This window comes from Microchirus variegatus (assembly GCF_963457635.1).
Source record: "Microchirus variegatus genome assembly, chromosome: 11".
NCBI lineage: Eukaryota > Metazoa > Chordata > Actinopteri > Pleuronectiformes > Soleidae > Microchirus > Microchirus variegatus.
The window spans coordinates 6807684-6829380 of NC_139812.1; the positions used below are offsets into that span (position 1 = coordinate 6807684).

At 40.4% G+C, this 21697-nt stretch overlaps 1 protein-coding gene across 1 annotated transcript in view; it reads left to right on the forward strand.

The window, feature by feature from the left end:
* Positions 1-19570, forward strand: part of slc18a2 (solute carrier family 18 member 2) — a gene marked incomplete at both ends in the record, with an annotated part of 42508 nt that extends 22938 nt beyond the window's left edge. The window contains 8 exons of the mRNA XM_083898190.1: positions 1602-1662; positions 3029-3124; positions 6227-6305; positions 10898-10949; positions 11370-11433; positions 11513-11632; positions 16762-16895; positions 19469-19570. Coding sequence (XP_083754316.1) covers positions 1602-1662; positions 3029-3124; positions 6227-6305; positions 10898-10949; positions 11370-11433; positions 11513-11632; positions 16762-16895; positions 19469-19570 — 708 coding nt within the window. The remainder of the gene's footprint in view (positions 1-1601; positions 1663-3028; positions 3125-6226; positions 6306-10897; positions 10950-11369; positions 11434-11512; positions 11633-16761; positions 16896-19468) is intronic.
* Between the last annotated feature and the right edge of the window lie 2127 nt (positions 19571-21697).

Below are 21697 nucleotides of genomic sequence, written 5' to 3' on the forward strand. Positions count from 1 at the left end.
CAATTGTATAAAGCTATAATAATTATATTATACTGACATATATATAAATACATACGTAAATATATATATATATGTATATATATATATATTTTTTATATATATATAGATATATATATCTATATATACATATATTTTATTTATATTATTGGTTTATTTGAGACAGGGACCATGTGCAAAGTTCATTAATTACGTGGGGTAAAAAGATGGCTTGTACCAGATTATAGCTAAAAGCTAATTTCCATCTGCAGTCCCTGGGCAGGTAAGAGGAATAAAATAAGATAAAAAGGAATAAGAACGACAAACATGCACACACAAGATAGCTTTCTGTATCCTTCCCCTAAACCATGATGTTGAACAATCATAGTTTTCAGGTCATTTGAGAGTTGTTTTGAGGCTCCCATGTTGCAAAGAGGAGAAACACTTACAATTGGCCTCCTTAAATACCCTTTCTCATGATTGGATTCACCTGTGTATGGAGGTCAAGGGTCACTGAGGTTACCAAACCAATTTTGACTTCCAATAATTAGTGTTAAAGGTATTGAAATCTTAAAATGTCAAGGTGCCTAAACTTAGCACATGCCTAATTTTGTTTAAATAATTCTAGCTCACTTTCTGTAAATCATTTAAACTTTATTTCACTTCTCAAATATCACTGTGTTTGTCTCCTATATGATATATTTTACTGACATTTCTTATCCAAACAACCAATGATTTAAATCATGAACATTTACAGGGGTGCCCAAACTTTTGAAAGAAGTAACTAGTATTGTAACAAATTACTTTTTTAGAGTAACTTGCCCAACACTGCACTAGGGAGAGAGTCTCGGTCTATAGCAGCATAACTAAGAGATGTTCCAGGTTTCCCTGAGCCTGCTCTAATTATAAGCGTTATCAAAAAGGAAAGTTTTAAGTCTCTTTAAATACAGACAGAGTGTCCGCCTCCCAAACTGCTGGTTCCACAGGAGATGAGCCTGGTAACTGAAGGCTCTGCCTCCCATTCTGCTCTTACAGACTCTGGAAACCACAAGTAAGCCTGTATTTTGGGACCTAAGTGATCTGTTAGGGTGATAAGGTAAAACTAGTTCTTTTAGGTATGAAGGGGCCTGACCATTAAGTGTTGTACGTGAGGCGGAGGATTTTAAATTGAATTCTGAACTGTACAGGGAGCCAGAGTAGAGAAGCTAGCACTGGAGTTATATCGTCTCTCTTTCTAGTTCCTGTCAGAACTTGTGCTGCAGCATTTTGAATTAACTGAAGGGTTTTAACAGGCTTGTTGGAACATCCTGACAATAAGGAGTTACAGTAATCTAATCTGGATGTAACAAAAGCATGAAGTAGATTTTCAGCATCCTTTAAGGACAGAATGTTTCTAGAATATTGATAGTGAAGGTGATAGTCCAAAAATATAACACTCAATATAAAAATACTTTATTGACCCATAGTTATGTTTCACCCATCTAAATTGTTAAAAAAAAAACAGTGCATTTCAATGCAGTAGTCTTCATCTAAGCACATGTGAACAGTTACAAAAACGCAGGTGCCTATGTAACAAAGTGATGAGGTCAAAAGGTCGACTGTCATTGTGTTTTTTTCCTTCACAGAGTCAGAAGGGGACTCCGCTGTTAACACTGATGAAGGATCCATATATCATAATTGCAGCTGGTAAGAAACAAATAGCAGATATTGCTGAATGTAAAGTAGTAATTTATATATTACATGTTATATTACATACATATTACACATTGTGCAAATGAAATGTGGTGATAAAGTATTTATAGAGTCTTTGACATTTGGACTTTTTAAAATAGCAACTTCAGGCCGCACGGTTGGCGTAGTGGTTAGCGCTCTTGCCTTTGCCGGAAGAAGACCTATGTTCGAGACCCGGTTCGAACAAGGGCCTTTCTGCATGTTCTTCCTGTGTGTGTGGGGTTTTCTCTGGGTTCTCCGGCTTCCTCCCACAGTCCAAAAACATGTAATATGGGGATTAGGTAAACTGGTCACTCTAAATGTGTGAATGTGTGAGTGAATGGTTGTTTGTCTCTATATGTGGCCCTGTGATGGACTGGAGAACTGTCCAGGGTGTACCCCGCCTATTGCCTTATGTCAGTTGTGATAGGCACAGCACCCCCGCTACCCTCCGGTGGTGGATAAAGCGGTAGATAATGGATGGATATACATATATATATATAAATGCACTGAGGGCTAGACTGACTCGAACCCTCATTCCTGTATGCATGGTTTACTCCGGCATCCTCCACAGTACTAGTCCCAGTTTGTCGCTGTATGTTGCCTGGCAACCTGTGCAGGGTGTGAACCCACCTTTCACACTGTCAGCTGGGATTGGCTCCAGCCCACTGTGACACTCTGTGGAGGTTAAAGCAGTAGACAAAGAAGTCTGGATGGAAAAATCAATGAAACAATAAAAAACATAATGTTGGCTATGGCTGATAAAATCTAAATGTCTTTGGCGCGCTACTATTGCTATTGAACCAGGAGGAAACTGTTCTCATACACGTGCTTTCCATCTTTACTACTGAGCAGTGCTCACTTTAGTGGATACTCCACCTTGTGGCCAAAAGGATAAACCACATGTCTCTGTATGAGCTACTTCTCATCACAGAAACTGGAGCACAGCACATTTCTTTTTTAAATAAAAGTTTGCAATTGCAGTAAAGTTTCATTGTCGCATTGTCGATTTTAGTCACTTTTAGTTGTAATATAAATTTTTTTAGATTTTATATCCTGGCCATGCATACATTAACCGTTGCATTTGTCTGTTTCAAAGATGTCCCCTACCCCCTTCCTGAAGGCCTCAAAATCTGCCACTAACGCCTACAACACACAATCATAATCATCGTGTTGCTCTGAATATTTCAAAAACAAATTTTACTTCTACTTGAGTAATTATTATGTTAAAGTAGCAGTACTTTTACTTGAGTACATTTTTTGGCTACTCTACCCACCTCTACCAGAGAGCCGTGGCTGCCCATACGTGAATCTGCATCAACTTGTCACTCTTCATCCCCAGGTGCCATTTGTTTTGGAAATATGGCCATAGCCATGATGGAGCCAACACTGCCACTCTGGATGATGGAGACCATGTGTGCCAGGAAATGGCAGCTCGGTAGGACCCGACCTCAACTCAGCAATAAGAAATGGTCGAGAGAGTGGTGTGTGTTGATGTGGTTTGAGGGTAGATCTTTAATGAAATGACAGATATTTCTAGCTTTTCTAGACCTCAGTGTACAATCCAGCCTTCAGTCCTAATGAAGAAGAATTCTAAATCATGCGTTTTCTGAATATAATGGTTTGTAATATGTATATATATATATATACTGTATATATACATATATATATGTATATATTATATGTATGTATTTATATATGTATTTTTATATATATTTGCATTTTTAGTCTTGATGACCACTCAAACCTGCTTTACTCTACAGTTTGCCATTCACCCATTCACACACACATTCATACAGCATATCTTTGTACTGCGCATTTCCTAACACACTTTCATACCCATTCGCACATTGCGCAAAGACACATTTCAATCAACATTTAGTCGAGCAGAACCAGGAGCCAACCAAACCCACAGTCTTCCAGTTGACAAATGACCACTGAGCAAACAATAATATTAGCTCTTGTTTTGAAGCCTCCAGATTAGTAATTTGTGCCCAGCCATGGAAAAACCAGGAACAAGTCTCCCTATTTTAGTTATTTACAGACATTTTTAGTTATTTACAGGTTCTGAAAGTGTTTTCCATCAATGTCTAACACATGGAAATCTGAAAATATTAAAAAATGTGGCCATTTGACTGTAGACCTGCCTCAAAGTGCTTTAGAGAGAATTTTAGCCTAAAAGAATTACAGCTTCTTGGAGCCAATAGACAGTATTATCACATTTACATAGCCCAAAAGCCTCCTTGTCTAGCTGTCAGGGACATTTGCTATCTGTTAGCCCACAGGACAGAAACTATTGTAGTAGTCAATGGTTATCAATAGCAGGTCTAGGGACCCCAAGGGTTCTGTGAAGAGGTCCCAGGGGATCCCAGAGAAAAATAAAATGAAATATAAATATAAATTTTATAAAAATCAAAAACAAGAAAGGTAATATACTTAAGAGTTAGAAGGATCAAATATATATATACATATTTCTAATATCAAATAAAAAAAAATACATTTAAGTGGCTCTGTGGTGTAGTGAGGATGGATCAGTCTGTTACTGAATGAGCTGAATGATGATGATGTGCTCAGCTAGTTGCTAAATCATTAGCATCACAGTCAATACTTAATACCCAAAGCTGTGTCATTCACACATTATTCAAGCACATCAGGTTGATTTGTTATTCATATTAATAGCAGATGCTCCCGTTACAGTTTATAATACGATCATCTGATCAAACAGAAGTTTTGATGTGCATAACATTTGCATTAGATAAAAACAATGGAGTCACATAATGTCTGAAACGCACTGTGGATTATTAAAAGACAGCGTCCAGCATGAAATTTTTTTTTAATGTTAATGAAAACTCACCCCAAAAGAAGATAGATTCTTTTCATCGCTGGCGTCATTTATTATGTCATGACATTGTCTCAGAAGTAACTACTGTGTCTGTTCGCCTCAATGTGTCCAGATATTCTCATGTCCTGCTTTTCGGCCGCTAAATAATCCACCCGTTTATTGTTTATAAACTTTTTCGGCGGATTTACAGAAAAACAACAAAAGCACGGGAATGTGGTATCACCACAGCCTAACTAGGAATCAGTTCACAGCGATCACATAACCCTAATTCAAATACAAAGTTTAAAAAACAAAAATCACAGATTTTTTTTTTTTTAAAGATTTTTCTTTGTTTATACGACTTGTGCAAGTTAGCCACTTGTTCCTGGTTTTCTCATGGCTGGTCACATTTGGACAGCACCATGTTGACATTTTGCAATCAGAGGTTCAGAACTCGTGAACGTTCAGAACATGCTTTAAAGTTTATGTTCCTCTTAAGTGTAACATAATAATTATGTTACACTTAAGAGGAACATAAACTTAAATTATTTACAGAATTCCAGACCAATATACTCCTGAGGAAAATGTTTAATGTTTAATATGAAATCAATTTAGAAGAAAAACATTTTTTTCCAATAGACTTTTATTCAAACTGGGTCCAATGTAGTTGTCCCCTAGTGGATATTCAGTATATTCTCATATCCTTTTTGGCCTCAGAACAGACCTGGACAACTGCTTCCATTCTCCCTGCCTGTGGCTACAGCCAATAGTCCTCAATTCTACCATAACAACAATAAACACAAAATAATTATATTTTTCACATTTGTGAGAACATGAGATGTTCAGAATGCAAATCTATTCCCCTTGTCCTCATAGTTTAGTTTCTTTGTACGTACATGATGTGCATGGAAAGTTGCGTCATAATTTGCATTCATATTATTTGCACTATTGCATTCAAACACCTTTAGAATGATACATGCTTTCATGTCAGAGTCTACAAAAGTCTCCAAAGACACCAGTCACTACGTCAGAGTCTGAATACTTGATAAAAAATAGCGACAGTCACTAAGTTGGCAACAATGTTTGCCAGATGATGAGCGTGACAGGAAGGCAGACACTGTTACAACATTAAGAGCGTTATTTTCAGAATAAAAGCCCCCGTTTTGTAATAATTTATTTGTTTTCGTAATCGTTTGGGGCCGTAATTGTAAGGCTCCCAACTATGATTCTAAAAATGCGTAAAAACAGATTGGCATCAGCTCACTCTCACTGAGAGTGTTGCTGCTACACAAATTCATTTAATTTACACATGCGCATCATCAGTCATCGCTCCACATTTCCTCTTGTGTCATTTACACTTACATTTCTTACTTAGTGGTAGAGTGTCACTCTGTCATCCTGCGAGATATTTTAGATTTTCTTTTTCTATACAGAGGCTTCCTCCAGCCTCTGCTGTTATTAGTTTGTTCCTCTGCTCCGCTATATTTGAAGTCTTGGCCAGATAGTAAAGGGTGAGTGGGGAACAGGATATTAGTGTGTCATATACTGGCAGGTGGGGAGCATAAGTCTTCATTACAGACAATGGAAGATGTACAGCAGCACAGCAATGAGGCACTGATAGAGATCTGCTTATCTTGAAAGCCTTCCCACACCTTCATTCTCATCTCTCTCTTGCATGCTCTCTCTCCTTGTGTGTGTGTGTGTGTGTTTGTGGCCCAGGCATCGCTTTCTTACCTGCGTCCATCTCCTATCTTATTGGAACCTACATCTTCGGCACACTGGCGCACAAGATGGGAAGGTAGGGAGGGAAATTATCCTTATCTACTCTCTGTCTCTGTCGCTGTCTCTCTCTCTCTCTGGACGTGACATCTGTTTCCGTTTCTCTGAATGAGTTTTCAGTATTTGTGAGGCTCCCTCTATTGAAGCCTTGATTATATGGAGCATCCAGAATTTCTCTGTGCACGTCTTGGTAACTTATTTATGTTGTGGATTATTTATTTGGTATTTGATTTGCAAACTGAGCCATAACCAAAAATCATTTCCATCATTTCCTTCAGTTGGCACTGAAATTAGGGATGAGCCAATGCGATACTTCGGAATCAGTCTGATACTGGTCAGAATCACTGGATCGTTATCGGACAGATACAAATGTAAAATCAGATACAAATATATTACATTTGCTTCAATATGCACTGAAAAACATCAGCAACATCATTTATGAGAAATCTATCTTTGAAAGAGCTTGAAATGGCACAAATGGGTTCATAGTTTAAAACTGCGCAATAACAATATTGGTATTGGTACCAGAGTTGCTCCGATTCCGATACCAGTATCGGAAAGGCCGATGGGGTGGGAGTATACAGTGTGAAATACTGCCAAACCACCTACACGATTCACTAATGTTAGCTCTTTAGCTAACGTCAGCTGATCAATTCTTCTTCGTGCCATAGTTTCCTGTGTCTCATTTGCATTTAAAGAGACAGGCACTCAAAAGCAAGAGTACAGGGATGTTTTGGCAGGGTGATAGAACTGCTTTGGTGATTCATCCTTAAGGTATTTTGACCAAAGCATGTCACAGACATGTTCATTAGGACACCAGGGAACTAGGTTAACTTGGAGAAATAAGATATAAAATGTCTACTTTAGCAGCAGCACTTTTTTTAATCAGTTTTATCAAAGGAATTTATTTCTAGATTTATTTAGTTAAGTTGCTGTTGCACTACCGTATTAAACTGTTCAATTGAAAAATAATTCAAAATATAAATGGCTTCCATTTTCTGTATTCATTCATGTTTTAAAAATGGTTTAACCTGAGCCAGGCCTCACCACAATGATAATCATATTACAGCCATGCAGGTGTAGTAGGATTTTTTTTTTTTTTAAAGAAAAGAATGAAAATTATAACACATTGCTATCAGTATCGGTACTCGGTATCGGCCGATACACACAGCAACAAGTATCGGAATCAGTATCGGGAGGGAAAAAAGGGTATCGGAATATCTCTAATTGGTGCATACTTGAGTTTTTGATATCAGTATTGATATTGGACACAACAAAGTGGTATCATGCCATTAAAAACATGGTGGTCCAACATGGCGGCCTCCCAAAGAAGAAGTAAATATAATACTCATTCTAAGAAAAGAAATGTCAATAATTATTTTATATATTACATCTATGCCCAGTATAAATAATATCACCAAGACCTTACTCAATGAACATTTAAGTGAATAGGAATTATCTCAATTTAAGCTGCATAGTCACAAAATTTAGTCCAGGTTACCACAGACGAGGGTGAAACCTGATGACACAATCAAAGAGCGACAGCAGCTGTTCTCTTCTCAATCTCATGGGGCCACTAGGACACATTTAGGTAGGTTACAAGGTACTTTACAGTTGAACTGCAGCAGTGGCTTCCGACGTCTATATAGTGAGGGGAAACAGCAGTATTTTGCTCCTAAGCAATACTATAGTTTGATAACCAGGAAATGAACTGTGCTTGATAAACTTGTTTAGCTTTTTATACTTTTGTGGTATTGCTACACAAGCTATGTTGATGATGCGATTTCTCCATATCTGAAACGCTCTCCTGATAATGATACACATTTTATTCAATTAATTGTTCAACCCCTGGGAGTGGGGCTCGCAGGCGAGCACCTGGTGGCTGGGTCTTTGCTCGCGGGACCCAGCCGTGCTCAGCCCGAAAGAGCAACAAGGGCACCTCTTCAAGTGGGCTCACCACCTGCATGAAGGGCCATAAGGGGCCGGTGCAGTGTGATTTGGGTGGCAGTCGCGGGCGGGGGCCCTGACGGTCCAATCGCAGGACAACGACTCTAGCTATGGGAACATGGAATGTCACCTCGGTGGGGGGAAAGAGCCTGAGCTTGTGCGGGAGGTGGATCGGTACTGACTAGAAATAGTCGGGCTCACCTCCACGCAGAGTCTGGGCTCTGGAACCCAACTCCTTGAGAGAGGCTGGACTCTCTACTACTCTGGAGTTGCCCAAGGTGAGAGGCGGCGAGCTGGTGTGGGCTTGCTTATAGCTCCCCAGCTCAGCCGCCATGTGTTGGAGTTCTCCTTCGGGTGGGAGGTAGGTATCGCACTGTTGTTTCGGCTTACGGGCCAAACAGCCCATCAGTGCACGTGGCACCAGGACATCCTAGGCCGGAGATCAATGATCGACTTTGTGGTCGTGTAATCTGGCCTCCGACTGTATGTCTTGGACACTCGGGTGAGGAGAGGGGCTGAGCTGTCAACTGATCACCACCTGGTGGTGAGTTGGATCTGCTGGCAGGGGAGGGAGCTGGACAGACTTGGCAGACCCAAGCACGTTGTGAGGGTCTGCTGGGAACGCCTGGCGGGAGGTCTTCAACTCCCACCTCCGGGAGAGCTTTGACCAGATCCTGAGGGATGCTGGAGATATTGAGTCAGAGTGGACCATGTTCTCCACTTCCATTGTGGACCCAGCTGCTCGAAGCTGCGGCCGTAAGGTCTCCGGTGCTTGTCGCGGAGGCAATCCCCGAACCCGGTGGTGGACACGGGAAGTAAGGGATGCTGTCAAGCTGAAGAAGGAGTCCTATCGAGCCTGGTTGGTTCGAGGGACTCCTGAGGCAGCTGACAGTTACTGACAGGCCCCGAGCAGTCGCAGAAGCAAAAACTTGGGTCTGGGTAAAGTTCGGGGAGGCCATGTATGAGGACTACCGGTCAGCCTCAAAGAAATTCTTGCAAACCGTCCGGCGCCTCAGGAGGGGGAAGCAGTACTCCACCATCACTGTTTACAGTGTAGGTGTGGAGCTGTTGACCTCGATTGGGGACATTGTCAGGCGGTGGAAGGAATACTTCGAGGATCTCCTCAATCACACCTGGCAGACCGGGGTGGTGGTCCCTCTTTTTAAAAAGGGGGACCGGAGTGTGTGTTCAAACTATCGGGGATCACACTCCTCAGCCTCCCGGGGAAAGTCTATTCCAGGGTACTGGAAAGGGGAGTTCGGCCAATAGTCGAACCTCGGTTTCAGGAGGAACAATGTGGTTTTCGTCCTGGCTATGGAACACTGGACCAGCTCTATACCCTTCGCTGGGTGCTCGAGGTTTCATGGGAGTTTGCTCAACCAGTCCACATGTGTTTTGTGGACTTGGACAAGGCTTTCGACTGTGTCCCTCGTGGCATTCTGTGGGGAGTGCTCCAAGTGCTTTCTTAAGGGCTGTGCAGTCCCTGTTGGACTCCCTTTGTCACCGGTTCTGTTCATTATTTTTATGGACAGAATTTCTAGGCGCACCCAGGGGCCGGAGGGGGTTCGGTTCGGGAGCAACTGGATTTCATCTCTGCTCTCTGATGACCGCTGGAGCGGTTTGCAGCCGAGTGCGAAGCAGCTAGGATGAGAATCAGCACCTCTAAGTCCGAGGCCATGGTTCTCGACTGGAAAAAGGTGGCTTGCCCCCTCCAGGTCAGTGGAGAGATCCAGGTGTTTAAGTATCTTGGGGTCTTGTTCACGAGTGAGGGAAGGATGGAGAGTGAGATTGACAGGCGGATCGGGGCAGTGGACGCAGTAATGCGGTTGTTGTATCGGTCTGTTGTGGTGAAGAAGGAGCTGAGCCGAAAGGCAAAGCTCTCGATTTACCGGTCAATCTACGTTCCTACCCTCACCTATGGTTATGAACTTTGGGTTATGACCAAAAGAACAAGATCCCGGATACAAGTGGCTGAAATTAGTTTTCTCCGAAGGGTGGCGGAGCGCTCCCTTAGAGATAGGGTGAGGAGCTCTGTCACCCAGGAGGAGCTCGGAGTAGAGCCACTGCTCCTCCACATCGAAAGGAGCCAGCTGAGGTGGCTCGGGCATCTGTATCGAATGCCCCCTGGACGCCTGCCTCGGGAGGTGTTCCGGACATGTCCCACCGGGAGGAGACTCAGAGGAAGACCCAGGACACGCTGGAGTGATTACGTCGCTCGGCTGGCCTGGGAACGCCTTGGGGTCCCCCTGGAAGAGCTGGAGGAAATGTCCTGCGAGAGGGAGGTCTTGGCATCCCTTCTCAGACTGCTGCCCCCGCGACCCGGCCCCGGATTAGCGGTTCCCTTTTTTGCAGCATATGCAGTTGTAACTAGTAGGGCCAATATAAGCATCCTTTATGTAATCTGCACTGTGATTGGTAAAAGTTTCCAAATCTAGTTCTCTCTGTCATCCTGGATTTAGTGATCAAGAATGCCAACAATATTTTTGCCTACCCAAACTTTATTATGAAAAAAAATATAAAAAAAATCTTACAATTTAATCTATACAAATAAAGTGATTAGAAATTGAGGAAGTCTTAATATTTTGTGAAACCATTTCATATATTGTTTCATTATATTTTATTCACTTAAAAAACCCCACTAATGACGTCTTCTCTCCCTCACAGGTGGCTTTGTGCTCTGATTGGAATGACGATGGTTGGAATCAGTGTTATATGTGTAAGTATGAAGGAATGTCATTACTCTGACCTAGAAACCCGATTTTTCTGGAGAAGTGCAAAGCGAAAACAATTTTAAATACAATATTATGTTCTTAGTAAAAACAAAAATGCACATTTGTATTTAACATTTAGTTTAAGTAGTTAATAGTAGTGTCAGTAGTAATTCCACAACGGTCATTAGCAGTGACAGGAAGTCGTCACACTTTTGCACATAGTGAACAAATAGTGGCAATAAATACAGCTTACATTTGTGATTCTTATAAAACAAATACAGATTTTTATCGTATTTTTCATTGTATTAGTTAGTTTGCTGTCATCATACATTAGCGGTGGCAGTAGTAGTCACACTTTTGCACATATGCAGGTCGTTAGTGTAGAGTCACTACTGCGTTCTTACAGCTGGCTGTGTCTGTTCTAGGTTCCCTTTGCTCGTGACATCTACGGTCTGATTCTTCCAAACTTTGGTGTTGGCTTTGCCATTGGTACGTCTGCAGGATACATTAGTAGTACACTTTGTTTACCACAACATTTGGAAGACGTGTTGTTTGTGATGTGTTCCAGGAATGGTGGACTCCTCCATGATGCCTATTATGGGTTACCTGGTGGACCTGCGGCATGTGTCTGTTTATGGAAGTGTGTACGCCATCGCTGATGTGGCTTTCTGCATGGGATTTGCTCTGGGTAAGCAGGAACTACTGTACACACACCGATGACCTCCTCTCAGGAGCAACTACAACTGAGGATCAGACAAAACTCCTTTCTGTCACAACATGAGGAGAAATTGATGTGATATTAATGAGTCTTTCAGTGCTGTTGGCAATACCCAGAATAATTCTAAGCTCATCTTGTTAGAACAAAAATGAAATTATGGTGGTCACAGTTACAGCACAGTGAGGGTGAAGTGTGTCTCTCAGTGCATAGTTACAACACCAACATAATGTAAAAGCTGGTGCAAGTCAGGTAACAGGATTACAGAAGGGATTGGACTTAATGAAGTCCAGTGATTTATGTTCTACAGAGAGGGACATACAGTAAGGCTTATTGGACAGTGAGTCGGGCAAAGCCAATTTTCTTAAAGACCTTTAGTTCAGGTCTTTTGAAGTATGGTTGTATGAGGTCACAAAACATTAGGAAAAACAGATTAACAAAAGATTCCACCAATAAAATCTTAACCTGCTTCTTATGAATTCTTGTTTGGTTTTATTGTAAGATGGAAATGACTCGTGTTCCTGCACCAAAGTCCATAGAGAAAAATCTGTGATTTTAGCTCACAGGAGACACATAAGTGCTGATCTACTGCTGCCTCTTGTTGTCACTTTGTTTCACTGAGGTCAATCTGAACAAAAGATTTTAAACCCTGAAGTCACAAAATAACTAGTGCTGTCAAACACATTAATGTCATAGTTAACCCATAGTTAATCGCAATTAATCGCACATTTTTATCTATTCTAAATGTTCCTTGATTTCTTTTTGTACCATTATTTTTCCTCATTTTAATACTCTTATCAACATAGAAAAGTGGATTGGCTTGCGTTGTGTAAATGTTATTTAGAGACACAATATTTATAATATAATATTTGTTATTATTACAGATCTTATTCTACAGACTGAACCACGTTGTCAGACAAACTAATCTACCTACAGGCTAAACCTGGTGTGTGTGAGGAGCTGTGTGTGTGTGTGAGGAGCTGTGTGTGTGTGTGTGTGAGGAGCTGTGTGTGTGTGTGTGTGAGGAGCTGTGTGTGTGTGTGTGTGTGTGTGTGTGTGTGTGTGTGTGTGTGTGTGTGCGTGCGTGTGTGAGAGCCGCACAATAATAAGAGAGGCTGTGTATCACCGCGCAGTTCTGTGAATAAAGAGTCGTTCTTTAACGCTCGTTGTTGCCGTAATGAGCTAATCCGAGCTGAAGAAGCTAGCGGAGAAGCGCACAGCGCTCGCCATCCACTCAAAACAGAACGTTTACTCTTACTTAGGCAAGCCGACTACTCTTTGGCCCACTTGCACAGCGTGTCTGTTGTTTTGTTTCCGGTCTATCTAGATCCGGTGTGGTGTTGTAGTTGTTCTAACGTTACTAGTTGAGGCAACAGCATGTGAAAAAAACTACAAAGTTTGCTCGGCCAAAAAGAGCGTTAATCGCAGGATAAAAAAATTGACGCCGTTGAAATGGGTTTGCGTTAATGCGTTTAACTGACAGCACTAAAAATAACACATTTAAGGTTAGTGACGATGTGGATCAAAAACTCCTCCCATGTAGGAGTGAACTATATTTTAAAATCGCTGATTTTGTCTATGGACTTTGGTGTGGGGAGTGAGAAGTTTACAAAGTAAAACAACTTTTAGATTCCAGATATGAAGGACTTAAGTGGGCATCATTTTATTTGGTGAGTCTGTTGTTAAGTGGCTAAAAGCGAATTTTATTTTTCAGCGATGTTTCCACTGAGAGCAGTTGCTCGTGTCATTGGATTCTGAACTACATCTTTAAGTATTAATTGTAAAAGCTGACATTATTACTAAGATTTTATTAATACTTAGTAATGAGTCATTTTATTTACTATTCAATTCAATTTTATTTGAATAGTGCCAAATCACAACATACATTATCTCAAAGCACTGTACATAGGCAACATCATGCAGAGCAGAGAAACCCAACAATTCACACAATGAGCAAACACTAGGCATCAGTGGAGAGAAAATGCTCCCCTTCAACAGAAGAAGAAATCTCTGACAGAACCAGACTCAAAGATGTGCAGCCATCTGCCTCGACCGATTGGGGTGAAAGGAAAAAAATGGGGGACACAGGAGAGGTGGAGGACAGAAGGGGGATTGGGATAGAGGGGTAGAGACAGAAGACGGAGACCAGGAGCAGATATACTGTAACAAGTTATAAGTTTATACAAGACAGTTAGTCAGTGATAACATGTTTATAGAACTATAGTCGTATACACTACCATTCAAAAAATAGTATAGAAAATATATTTTTATTCAAAATAATAATTTTGCCCTTCAAACTTCAAACTGCTTTCATCAGAGAACCAGCAAAACTTCATTGCACAAGGGTTTTTAAGAGTTTTCTAATCATCAAATAGCCTTCTAACGCGATTAGCAAACACAATGTACCATTAGAACACTGGAAATGGGCCTCTATACAACTATGTACATATTCCATTAAACACCAGATGTTTTCAGCTAGAATAGCCGTTTACCACATTAACAATGTATAGAGTGTATTTCTGATTCGTCTATGTTATATTCATTGAATAAAAGTGCTTTTCCTTCAAAAATAAGGACATTTCTAAGTGACCCCAAACTTTTGAACGGTAGTGTATATAAGTAGCAGCAGAGATTGTTGATAATTTTTTTTTAATGATATCGACATTTAGTTATAGCATAATAATATTGGTGATGACATCCATCCATCCGTTATCTACCGCCACCGGGTGCTGTGCACTGGATCTGGATCCTGCAACCTGCAAATGGGGACACAGAGAGAGAGAGAGGAAAGGAAGGAAATACACAAACTAGGGAAGAAAGAATAAGGTTAATGACATATAATGAAGTCATATTCATACCCCGAGTGTGAGAGAGTGAGTGTGCGTGCACCACAGGAATTCCCCGAGCAGTCTAGGTCTATAGCAGCATAACTAAGAGATGGTCCAGATTTCCCTGAGCCAGCTCTAACTATAAGCTTTATCAAAACAGAAGGTTTTAAGTCTAACTTTAAATACAGAGAGAGGCTCCGCCTCCCAAACTGCCACTAGGAGCTGGTTCCACAGGAGAGGAGCCTGGTAACTGAAGGCTCTGCCTCCCATTCTGCTCTTACAGACTGAAGTGATCGGTTAGGGTGATAAGGTCTTTCTTAAAACTAGGTCTTTCAGGTATGAAGGGGCCTGACCATTAAGTGCTTAGTACGTGAGGCGGAGGATTTTAAATTGAATTCTAAACTGTACGGGGAGCCAGTGTAGAGAAGCTAGCACTGGAGTTATATGGTCTCTCTTTCTAGTTCCTGTCAGAACTCTGTCCTGGAAAAATTACATTTTCTCTTTCCCACACATACGCACACACATACTCTTCATACTCTTGACATTTTTTCACGAAACGTAGACAACTCTCACGTAGAACAGACAAACCTGCAGGTTTATCTTTCATAGCTCCTTTCGGTGTAGCAGTAACCCTGACGAAGATTAATGGTGTAGCACATCAAGTAGTGGCGTTGGCTAACGAAACTGAAGATGCAGTTACTATGCTTAATGAGGAACAGTCACACATTCGTGAAGCTGTCGTCCAACACAGGCTTGTGTTGGATATTCTCACAGCAGATAGAGGTGGGGTTTGTAAGATGTTAGACTTGCAGTGTTGTTTCTACATCCCTGACAACTATCATAATCTGACGTCTGTTGTTACCCACATGCGCGACTTCGTTAAACCTCCTCCGCCTGTCACCAACTCATTCCTGGCCTGGGTTACCTCATGGGGTAATTCATGGTTGACAGGACTTGCTAGCCTCGTTTTTCCTATCTTAATTCCTCTATGCGTCAGCTTTTGTTGCCTTCTCCCATGCCTAAAGTCTCTAGTAAGTAATTGGATAACCCATTCCTTTTACATAAATGCCTCCGGCAGACCCACTGTACCCGCCAGTAACATCGTCAATAACGTCACCATTGAAATTCCACCACCTCCAGCCAGTCCTCTGAACCGCGGACGACTGTATGACGTTGACTATGACTGGTTTACTAATTCTTGACTTCCTTTCAGATAATAAGTCTGAAAAGGTACCACACCGGACGGTGTGGTAATGTGTTGTCTTTTTGATTATCTAGTTTAAACCTGATCAACTAATTTTTGCTTATACTTTAGGTTGAGAGGTTCATATAATGGAATACATAGATACTTTTTATATACACATGTATAATTTGCAACTATGTTAAGGATGTGTACCTTCATAGATGCTCCCTGCCTGTTTTAATCATGTATTGTAAGAATGTTTATGAAGTTTGAGTTTGCATTGGATAATGCATTGCTGATGATTTTTATAATAATGGTGTAATTGTAGTATGTTTTTTTTTTGTTTTTTTCTTAGGTTGATTCTAAAATGTTATTTTCCATTTAGCTCAATGATTAATATATAATCAAAAGAGGAATTGTCCTGTAAAAATAAAATTTTCTCTTTCCCACACATACACACACACATACTCTTCATACTCTTGACATTTTTTCACGACACGTAGACAGCTCTCACGTAGAACAGACAAACCAAGGTCAAGCTCAAGCAGCTACTCGCACACAGCCTAGTCACAACAGCCTGGTCACAACAGTATATCTATGCAGAACTTTCTTATCTTCCTCAGATTCATCTTAGACCTGCCTCGGAGCAGTTGTCTTCTGTTGTCTCTCTCTTTGCGCAAAGAAGAAACCGATGCTTCAGCCAGTTGCTTTTCCATCCAACTTTATTTCCACATCAGACATCTCAGACCAACAATTGCCACAACAACTCGTACTGCAGTTTATTGAATTAACTGAAGGTTTTGAACAGACTTGTTTGAACATCCTGATAATAAGGCATTACAGTAATAGTGAGAGAATTATTAAGAGAAGGTAGATGTGCATATCTGACAACAGTTATCAGTAACATAGTATTCCAAAAATCTTTACAATACAATGTTCAAAAATGAAAACATTGCTAATAAATTTAGATGTTAGACATATTTATGTTTGCCATTTTGAATCAATCTGTCTTATGAAACGGATATGCAAAGTATTGTTGATGAATCAACTAGGTTACTATGTTTATGATCTATCTTCTAATTATAATACAGGTCCATCTATTGGAGGATCCATAGCTGAGAATATCGGCTTCCCCTGGCTCATGACCATAATTGGAGTTGTGGATATCTTCTTTGCTCCACTTTGCTTCTTTCTCAGGAGTCCACCAGGACAAGAAGAAAAGATCGTAAGACTCAAAACACACACATGCATTCATCAGGTTTATCAGAGTCTACATACTGCAAGCACACATTTAGTATTTTTTTGATAGATAACTTAATTTACACTTTACAGGACACATATCTACAGTCACAGTTCTTTTTGACTCTATACAGCACTACAATGGATTTGAAATGAAACTAAGATGTGCTTTAACTGCACACTTTCAGCGTTCATTTGAGGGTATTTACATCCAAATCATGTGAAAGGTGTAGGAATTACAACACTTTCTATATGTGCCTCCCACTTTTTAGGGGACCAAAAGTAATGGGACAAACTAAACAATCATCAATACTTGGTTGCAAATCCTTTGCAGTCAGTTACAGCCTAAATAGCATCAAATTAAAGCTGAAAGAAGCCACCACATGCTTCAAATCACAGTATTGTGGGTCTTATATATTATATACAGTATATAGTGACTCATCTGTGGGTCCCCATTCAGCATTTAGGAAACACTCAGAGGCAATTATAGAGTCTGTAGGGGCCCTAAGCAAAAATTCCCAGGGGGCCCTTCCAACCAGTGTTCATCACCATTATGTAATAAATAATCTGACACCAACGAAAAATTTATCAAAATTAAAATGTTTTTTTTTCGAAATGAATGAAATAACATGGAAAAACTTTGTAATTAAAAAGTATGTGAAAATATAAATGTAAAGAACAATAAAATACTGTAAATAGCTTTTAAAAAACTATATAAACTTAGTAAAAAATACATACACTGTAAAGAACCCACATTATAAAACAATATAAATATATAGAACAAAAAAAGATATGCATTACATAATCCTCTTCATTTTCCAACTTGCAGAACGATAACTTCACACAGGTTGACGTGAGGTGGGGCCCCTTTACCCTTTAGGGAAGTTTCCTACTGAGATGTCATTGCAAATCGCCCATTGTTTTTTAAGGAGGACTGGGATGTGGCTGGTCACTGCACATTTCAGTAAAAACAGCCCTCATGCTCTGAGTGTCGAGGGCCCCCTATCAGCTTGGGGCCCCAAGCAGTTGCCTGCCTTGCCTGTTCACAAGCGGAAACACTCTCCAAGAACCCTTGGCTGCCAGTGAAAACACAAGGAAAAACTTAATAAAATATACACCTGCTTATGTCTATGGTATCTTAAGACAAGCAAGCAAAACAGGAGAAGCTCATTTCAGGCCCAGTTATTTAAACATAAATTCTTAGATAGACACAAAATCCACACAGGACTGAGCCAGAAAAGGCTCCACTGTGTTTCTGCAACAAAACGTCAATCAAAAACTGTCTCCGCCTTTCAGACACTTCCTCCAATCATCATGCAGAAGCCCAGCATCCGCTCCCCCTCACTGCTCCATTGACTCCAAAAGAAGCTGAGCTTTAGTAGACGTTTTTACTGCATGTGTCCAATCAGCATCGAGCTCTCTGCGTCGTCACATAGAGAACAGTTGAAGCTTCACGTGGTTTTAATAAAAAAGTATGTGAAAAAAATCACGTAAGACCATCATCTGTGATAAACTGCTGATTATGAAAAAAAGAGTGACATGTTCTAATCACATTCTAATCACGCTCTAGTCACATTCTACTCACGTTCTTGTCACATTATAATCACGTTCTAGTCACGTTCTAGTCACATTCTAATCACGTTCTAGTCACGTTCTAATCACGTTCTAGTCACGTTATACTCACGTTCTAGTCACATTATAATCACGTTCTAGTCACGTTCTAATCACGTTCTAGTCACATTCTAATCACATTCTAATCACATTCTAGTCACGTTCTAGTCACGTTCTAGTCACATTCTAATCACATTTTAATCATGTTCTATCACGTTCAATTTGAATTGCAAATACAATACAGAAAATATTTGACTTTGACATTTTAGTGGAAGCTGAGCTGAGCATACTAGAGAAATCCGAGAAATTCAGGGAAATGAACACTGCTTAACAACATGTGGCTTGTTTTCAGTTCTGCTTACTCCACAGACCCAAGTAAGTCCAGAGAGAAAATGTTACATTTGTCATCATGGCACACAGCAGTTGTTACTGAGTCCATAAATGAGTATAATTGTTCCATTTTATATACCCTGTGTTTGAAATCCTTCCTTCAGATTCACCTCTTACTAAAGGAGACCGTAGTCGACCAGCAGCTCCTGTGTCTCAATAAGCTAAACATCCAGCTTTTCTCTCTCGGGTTCTGGGAGTGTGTGGTTTATGAAATGACACAAACTTTAATAAATCTGTCTATTGGCAAGATCCAGTGAGAAACATATTCTTATAACAGTGTACACAGTTTATTAGATGAGCCTTTAGGATGTTTGCTAAAGTTGGGTTTTCCTTGTGTCTCCACCACCAGCCGTTTGACTGCCGGTCTTATGTTGGTTCTTGAGGGAAGAGAGTCTGACAATAGGCACAAACTTATCTAATCTATCTAAACCTAATCTATAACCTCATCTTATTTGCAACATTACCTCAAATTAAAAACAAAACAAAAAAAGAGTTACATTAAAGGTCTTATTCTCAGGGAAGAACATCACCAACACTTTCCAACATCTGTGTTTTCAGGCCATCCTGTCAGACAGCAACTGCTCACTGAAGACGATGTCCTACTCCACACAAGGAACACATGTTCAGGGTGAAAACATGGAGCCAGAGTATGACGATTAAGAGTAACAGTTACACCAGCGATGTAGCTTCGTCCTTCAGAGGATCTATTTTGTTGTACAAAAAAAGGGAACAGGAAAAAAAAATTGCTACGAAACAACAGCCAAGATATTTCCATGTGAATGTCCTGCGGTCAGTCTTTACTGTTCAGTGTCTTCTTAGCAGTTGTACTGGAGCAAACCAAAGTTGTTCTTTATCTGTGTTTGCAAGCGCATTGTGTGAGAGATATTTCTTAGCCAACAGCCTTATTCAATAGAGACGTGTAATTAAGCACTTTTAGACAGTAAGCGGGTGCTGAGCAACAGAGTTTGGTGTGCAGTGTGGTGGTATATGGGGTTATTTATTGTGTGCTATGTCAAGAAAACTGTTTGTTGTGTAAAACTTCCTCCTTGGTCCTTAGTCATTGTTTCATTGTGTCACCATGATTTACGGAGGACTCCTTAGCCTAAACTGCTTCCACTGTGATGCTTTCTCTGTCCAAGATTAATTTCTAAATTGCTTCTAGATTCACCTCATGATACAGCAACCATGTTTCACTCACAAAAGGCTTAACGTGTGTGTATATTTTAATCTGTTGCCTGACTGTAGAGTCTCATTTACACATTCACTCATTCATACCCCTGAGAGGCTCCGCCCATATTGACACAAGTGTTATTGCTTTTATTGTCCAATTGACTACATTAACTTCCGTTAAAATATAAGCCAGCCAGTTTACTTCTGATCAGTTGTCACTGAGGGGAAATGTTGAATTTTTTGGAGAATGCTCCAAGTTGGAAATGCCGACTACAAATGGAACGTGCCATATTTCCAAGATGTTCTGCAGGCAGTGTCAGCAGAAGTTCCTTAGAGTAATTAGCAACAAGTAATGGAATGTAATGGAGGTTGTGCACAAAGGGATGCAGCAGTGCACTGTTGCCCCCTCGCAATACTTAAACAAGGCAATCAGATGTGGCAGACTTCACCCCATTCACACAACAAGTCTCTGGCAGCCTCTGTTGGTCATACTAAAAACAGTACATCACTCCCAATCCGTTGGGTGAAGTAATAAAGACAGAAATGCAAACAACTTTTTCATTATAGTCCATGTACAACCCCACAGGGCAATCTACTTAAACAACTACAAAAAAGACAACACAATCTTTTTCAATCAAGGGCAGAGTGTCTGAGGTGGATTCCACGCACTGTCCATTGCTGTAAACTCAGCCACTAGAGGACCACGTCCAGTGTATTTCTAATGCTGGTCCTGAGGGTTGCGTAAAAAGTCAGCCCAATCAAGTATACGGACAGAGCACTTGAAAAAAAAAAAAAGACGAAGATCAGACGTTACTTTACAAAGTCCAGGTTTCACCTTAGCAGCAAAAGCTATGGAGCTGGATTATATTATAATATATTAAATTGTTCTGCGACACTTACTCTGCATACATGTGCCTATTCAGTGGAATGGTTGCTACTTCTTCTTTTAGCTTCTCCCTGTAGGGGTTGCCACAGGGTTGCGGATTTTACAACGCAACCCTGTGGGTCTGGCACAGGAGTAGACTGGATGTGGCCCTCTGGTGGCTGGGTTAAATCAAATCAAATCAAATCAAATTTTATTTATATAGCCCACAATTACAAAACACAGTTTGTCTCACGGGGTTTCAGAGGGTTGGTCACATCCTCTGTCCTTAGACCCTCAACCAGGGTAAGGAAAAACTACCAGGGAAAGAAATCCTTATAACAGGGAAAAAGAAAGAGGCAGAAACCTTAGGGAGAATCACAGGTGAGGGATCCACTCCCTGGACGGACAGACGTGCAGTAGATGTTAACTGTTAAGTAGTTCACTGCTTACACTCTATAGAATCCTAAAGAATGATAAGACTTAAAGGGACACTTCACCGATTTACATGTGGCTTTGTATTACTAGTATAGTAGTATTATATAGTGTTATATGATACAATATTATTATTATATTGTTTTTTTGTTTTTTTTAAATGTGCTTCCCTCCCTCAGTTTTGATGAAATGATGCGAAATTTGACTCACAGTCGGGCAAATTTGGAAAAGGGAATACAGAATTTTTTACAACAATTTATTTATTTAAAAAGTAAATAAATACATAAATGCTACTTATATTCTAGCAATACAAAGCCACA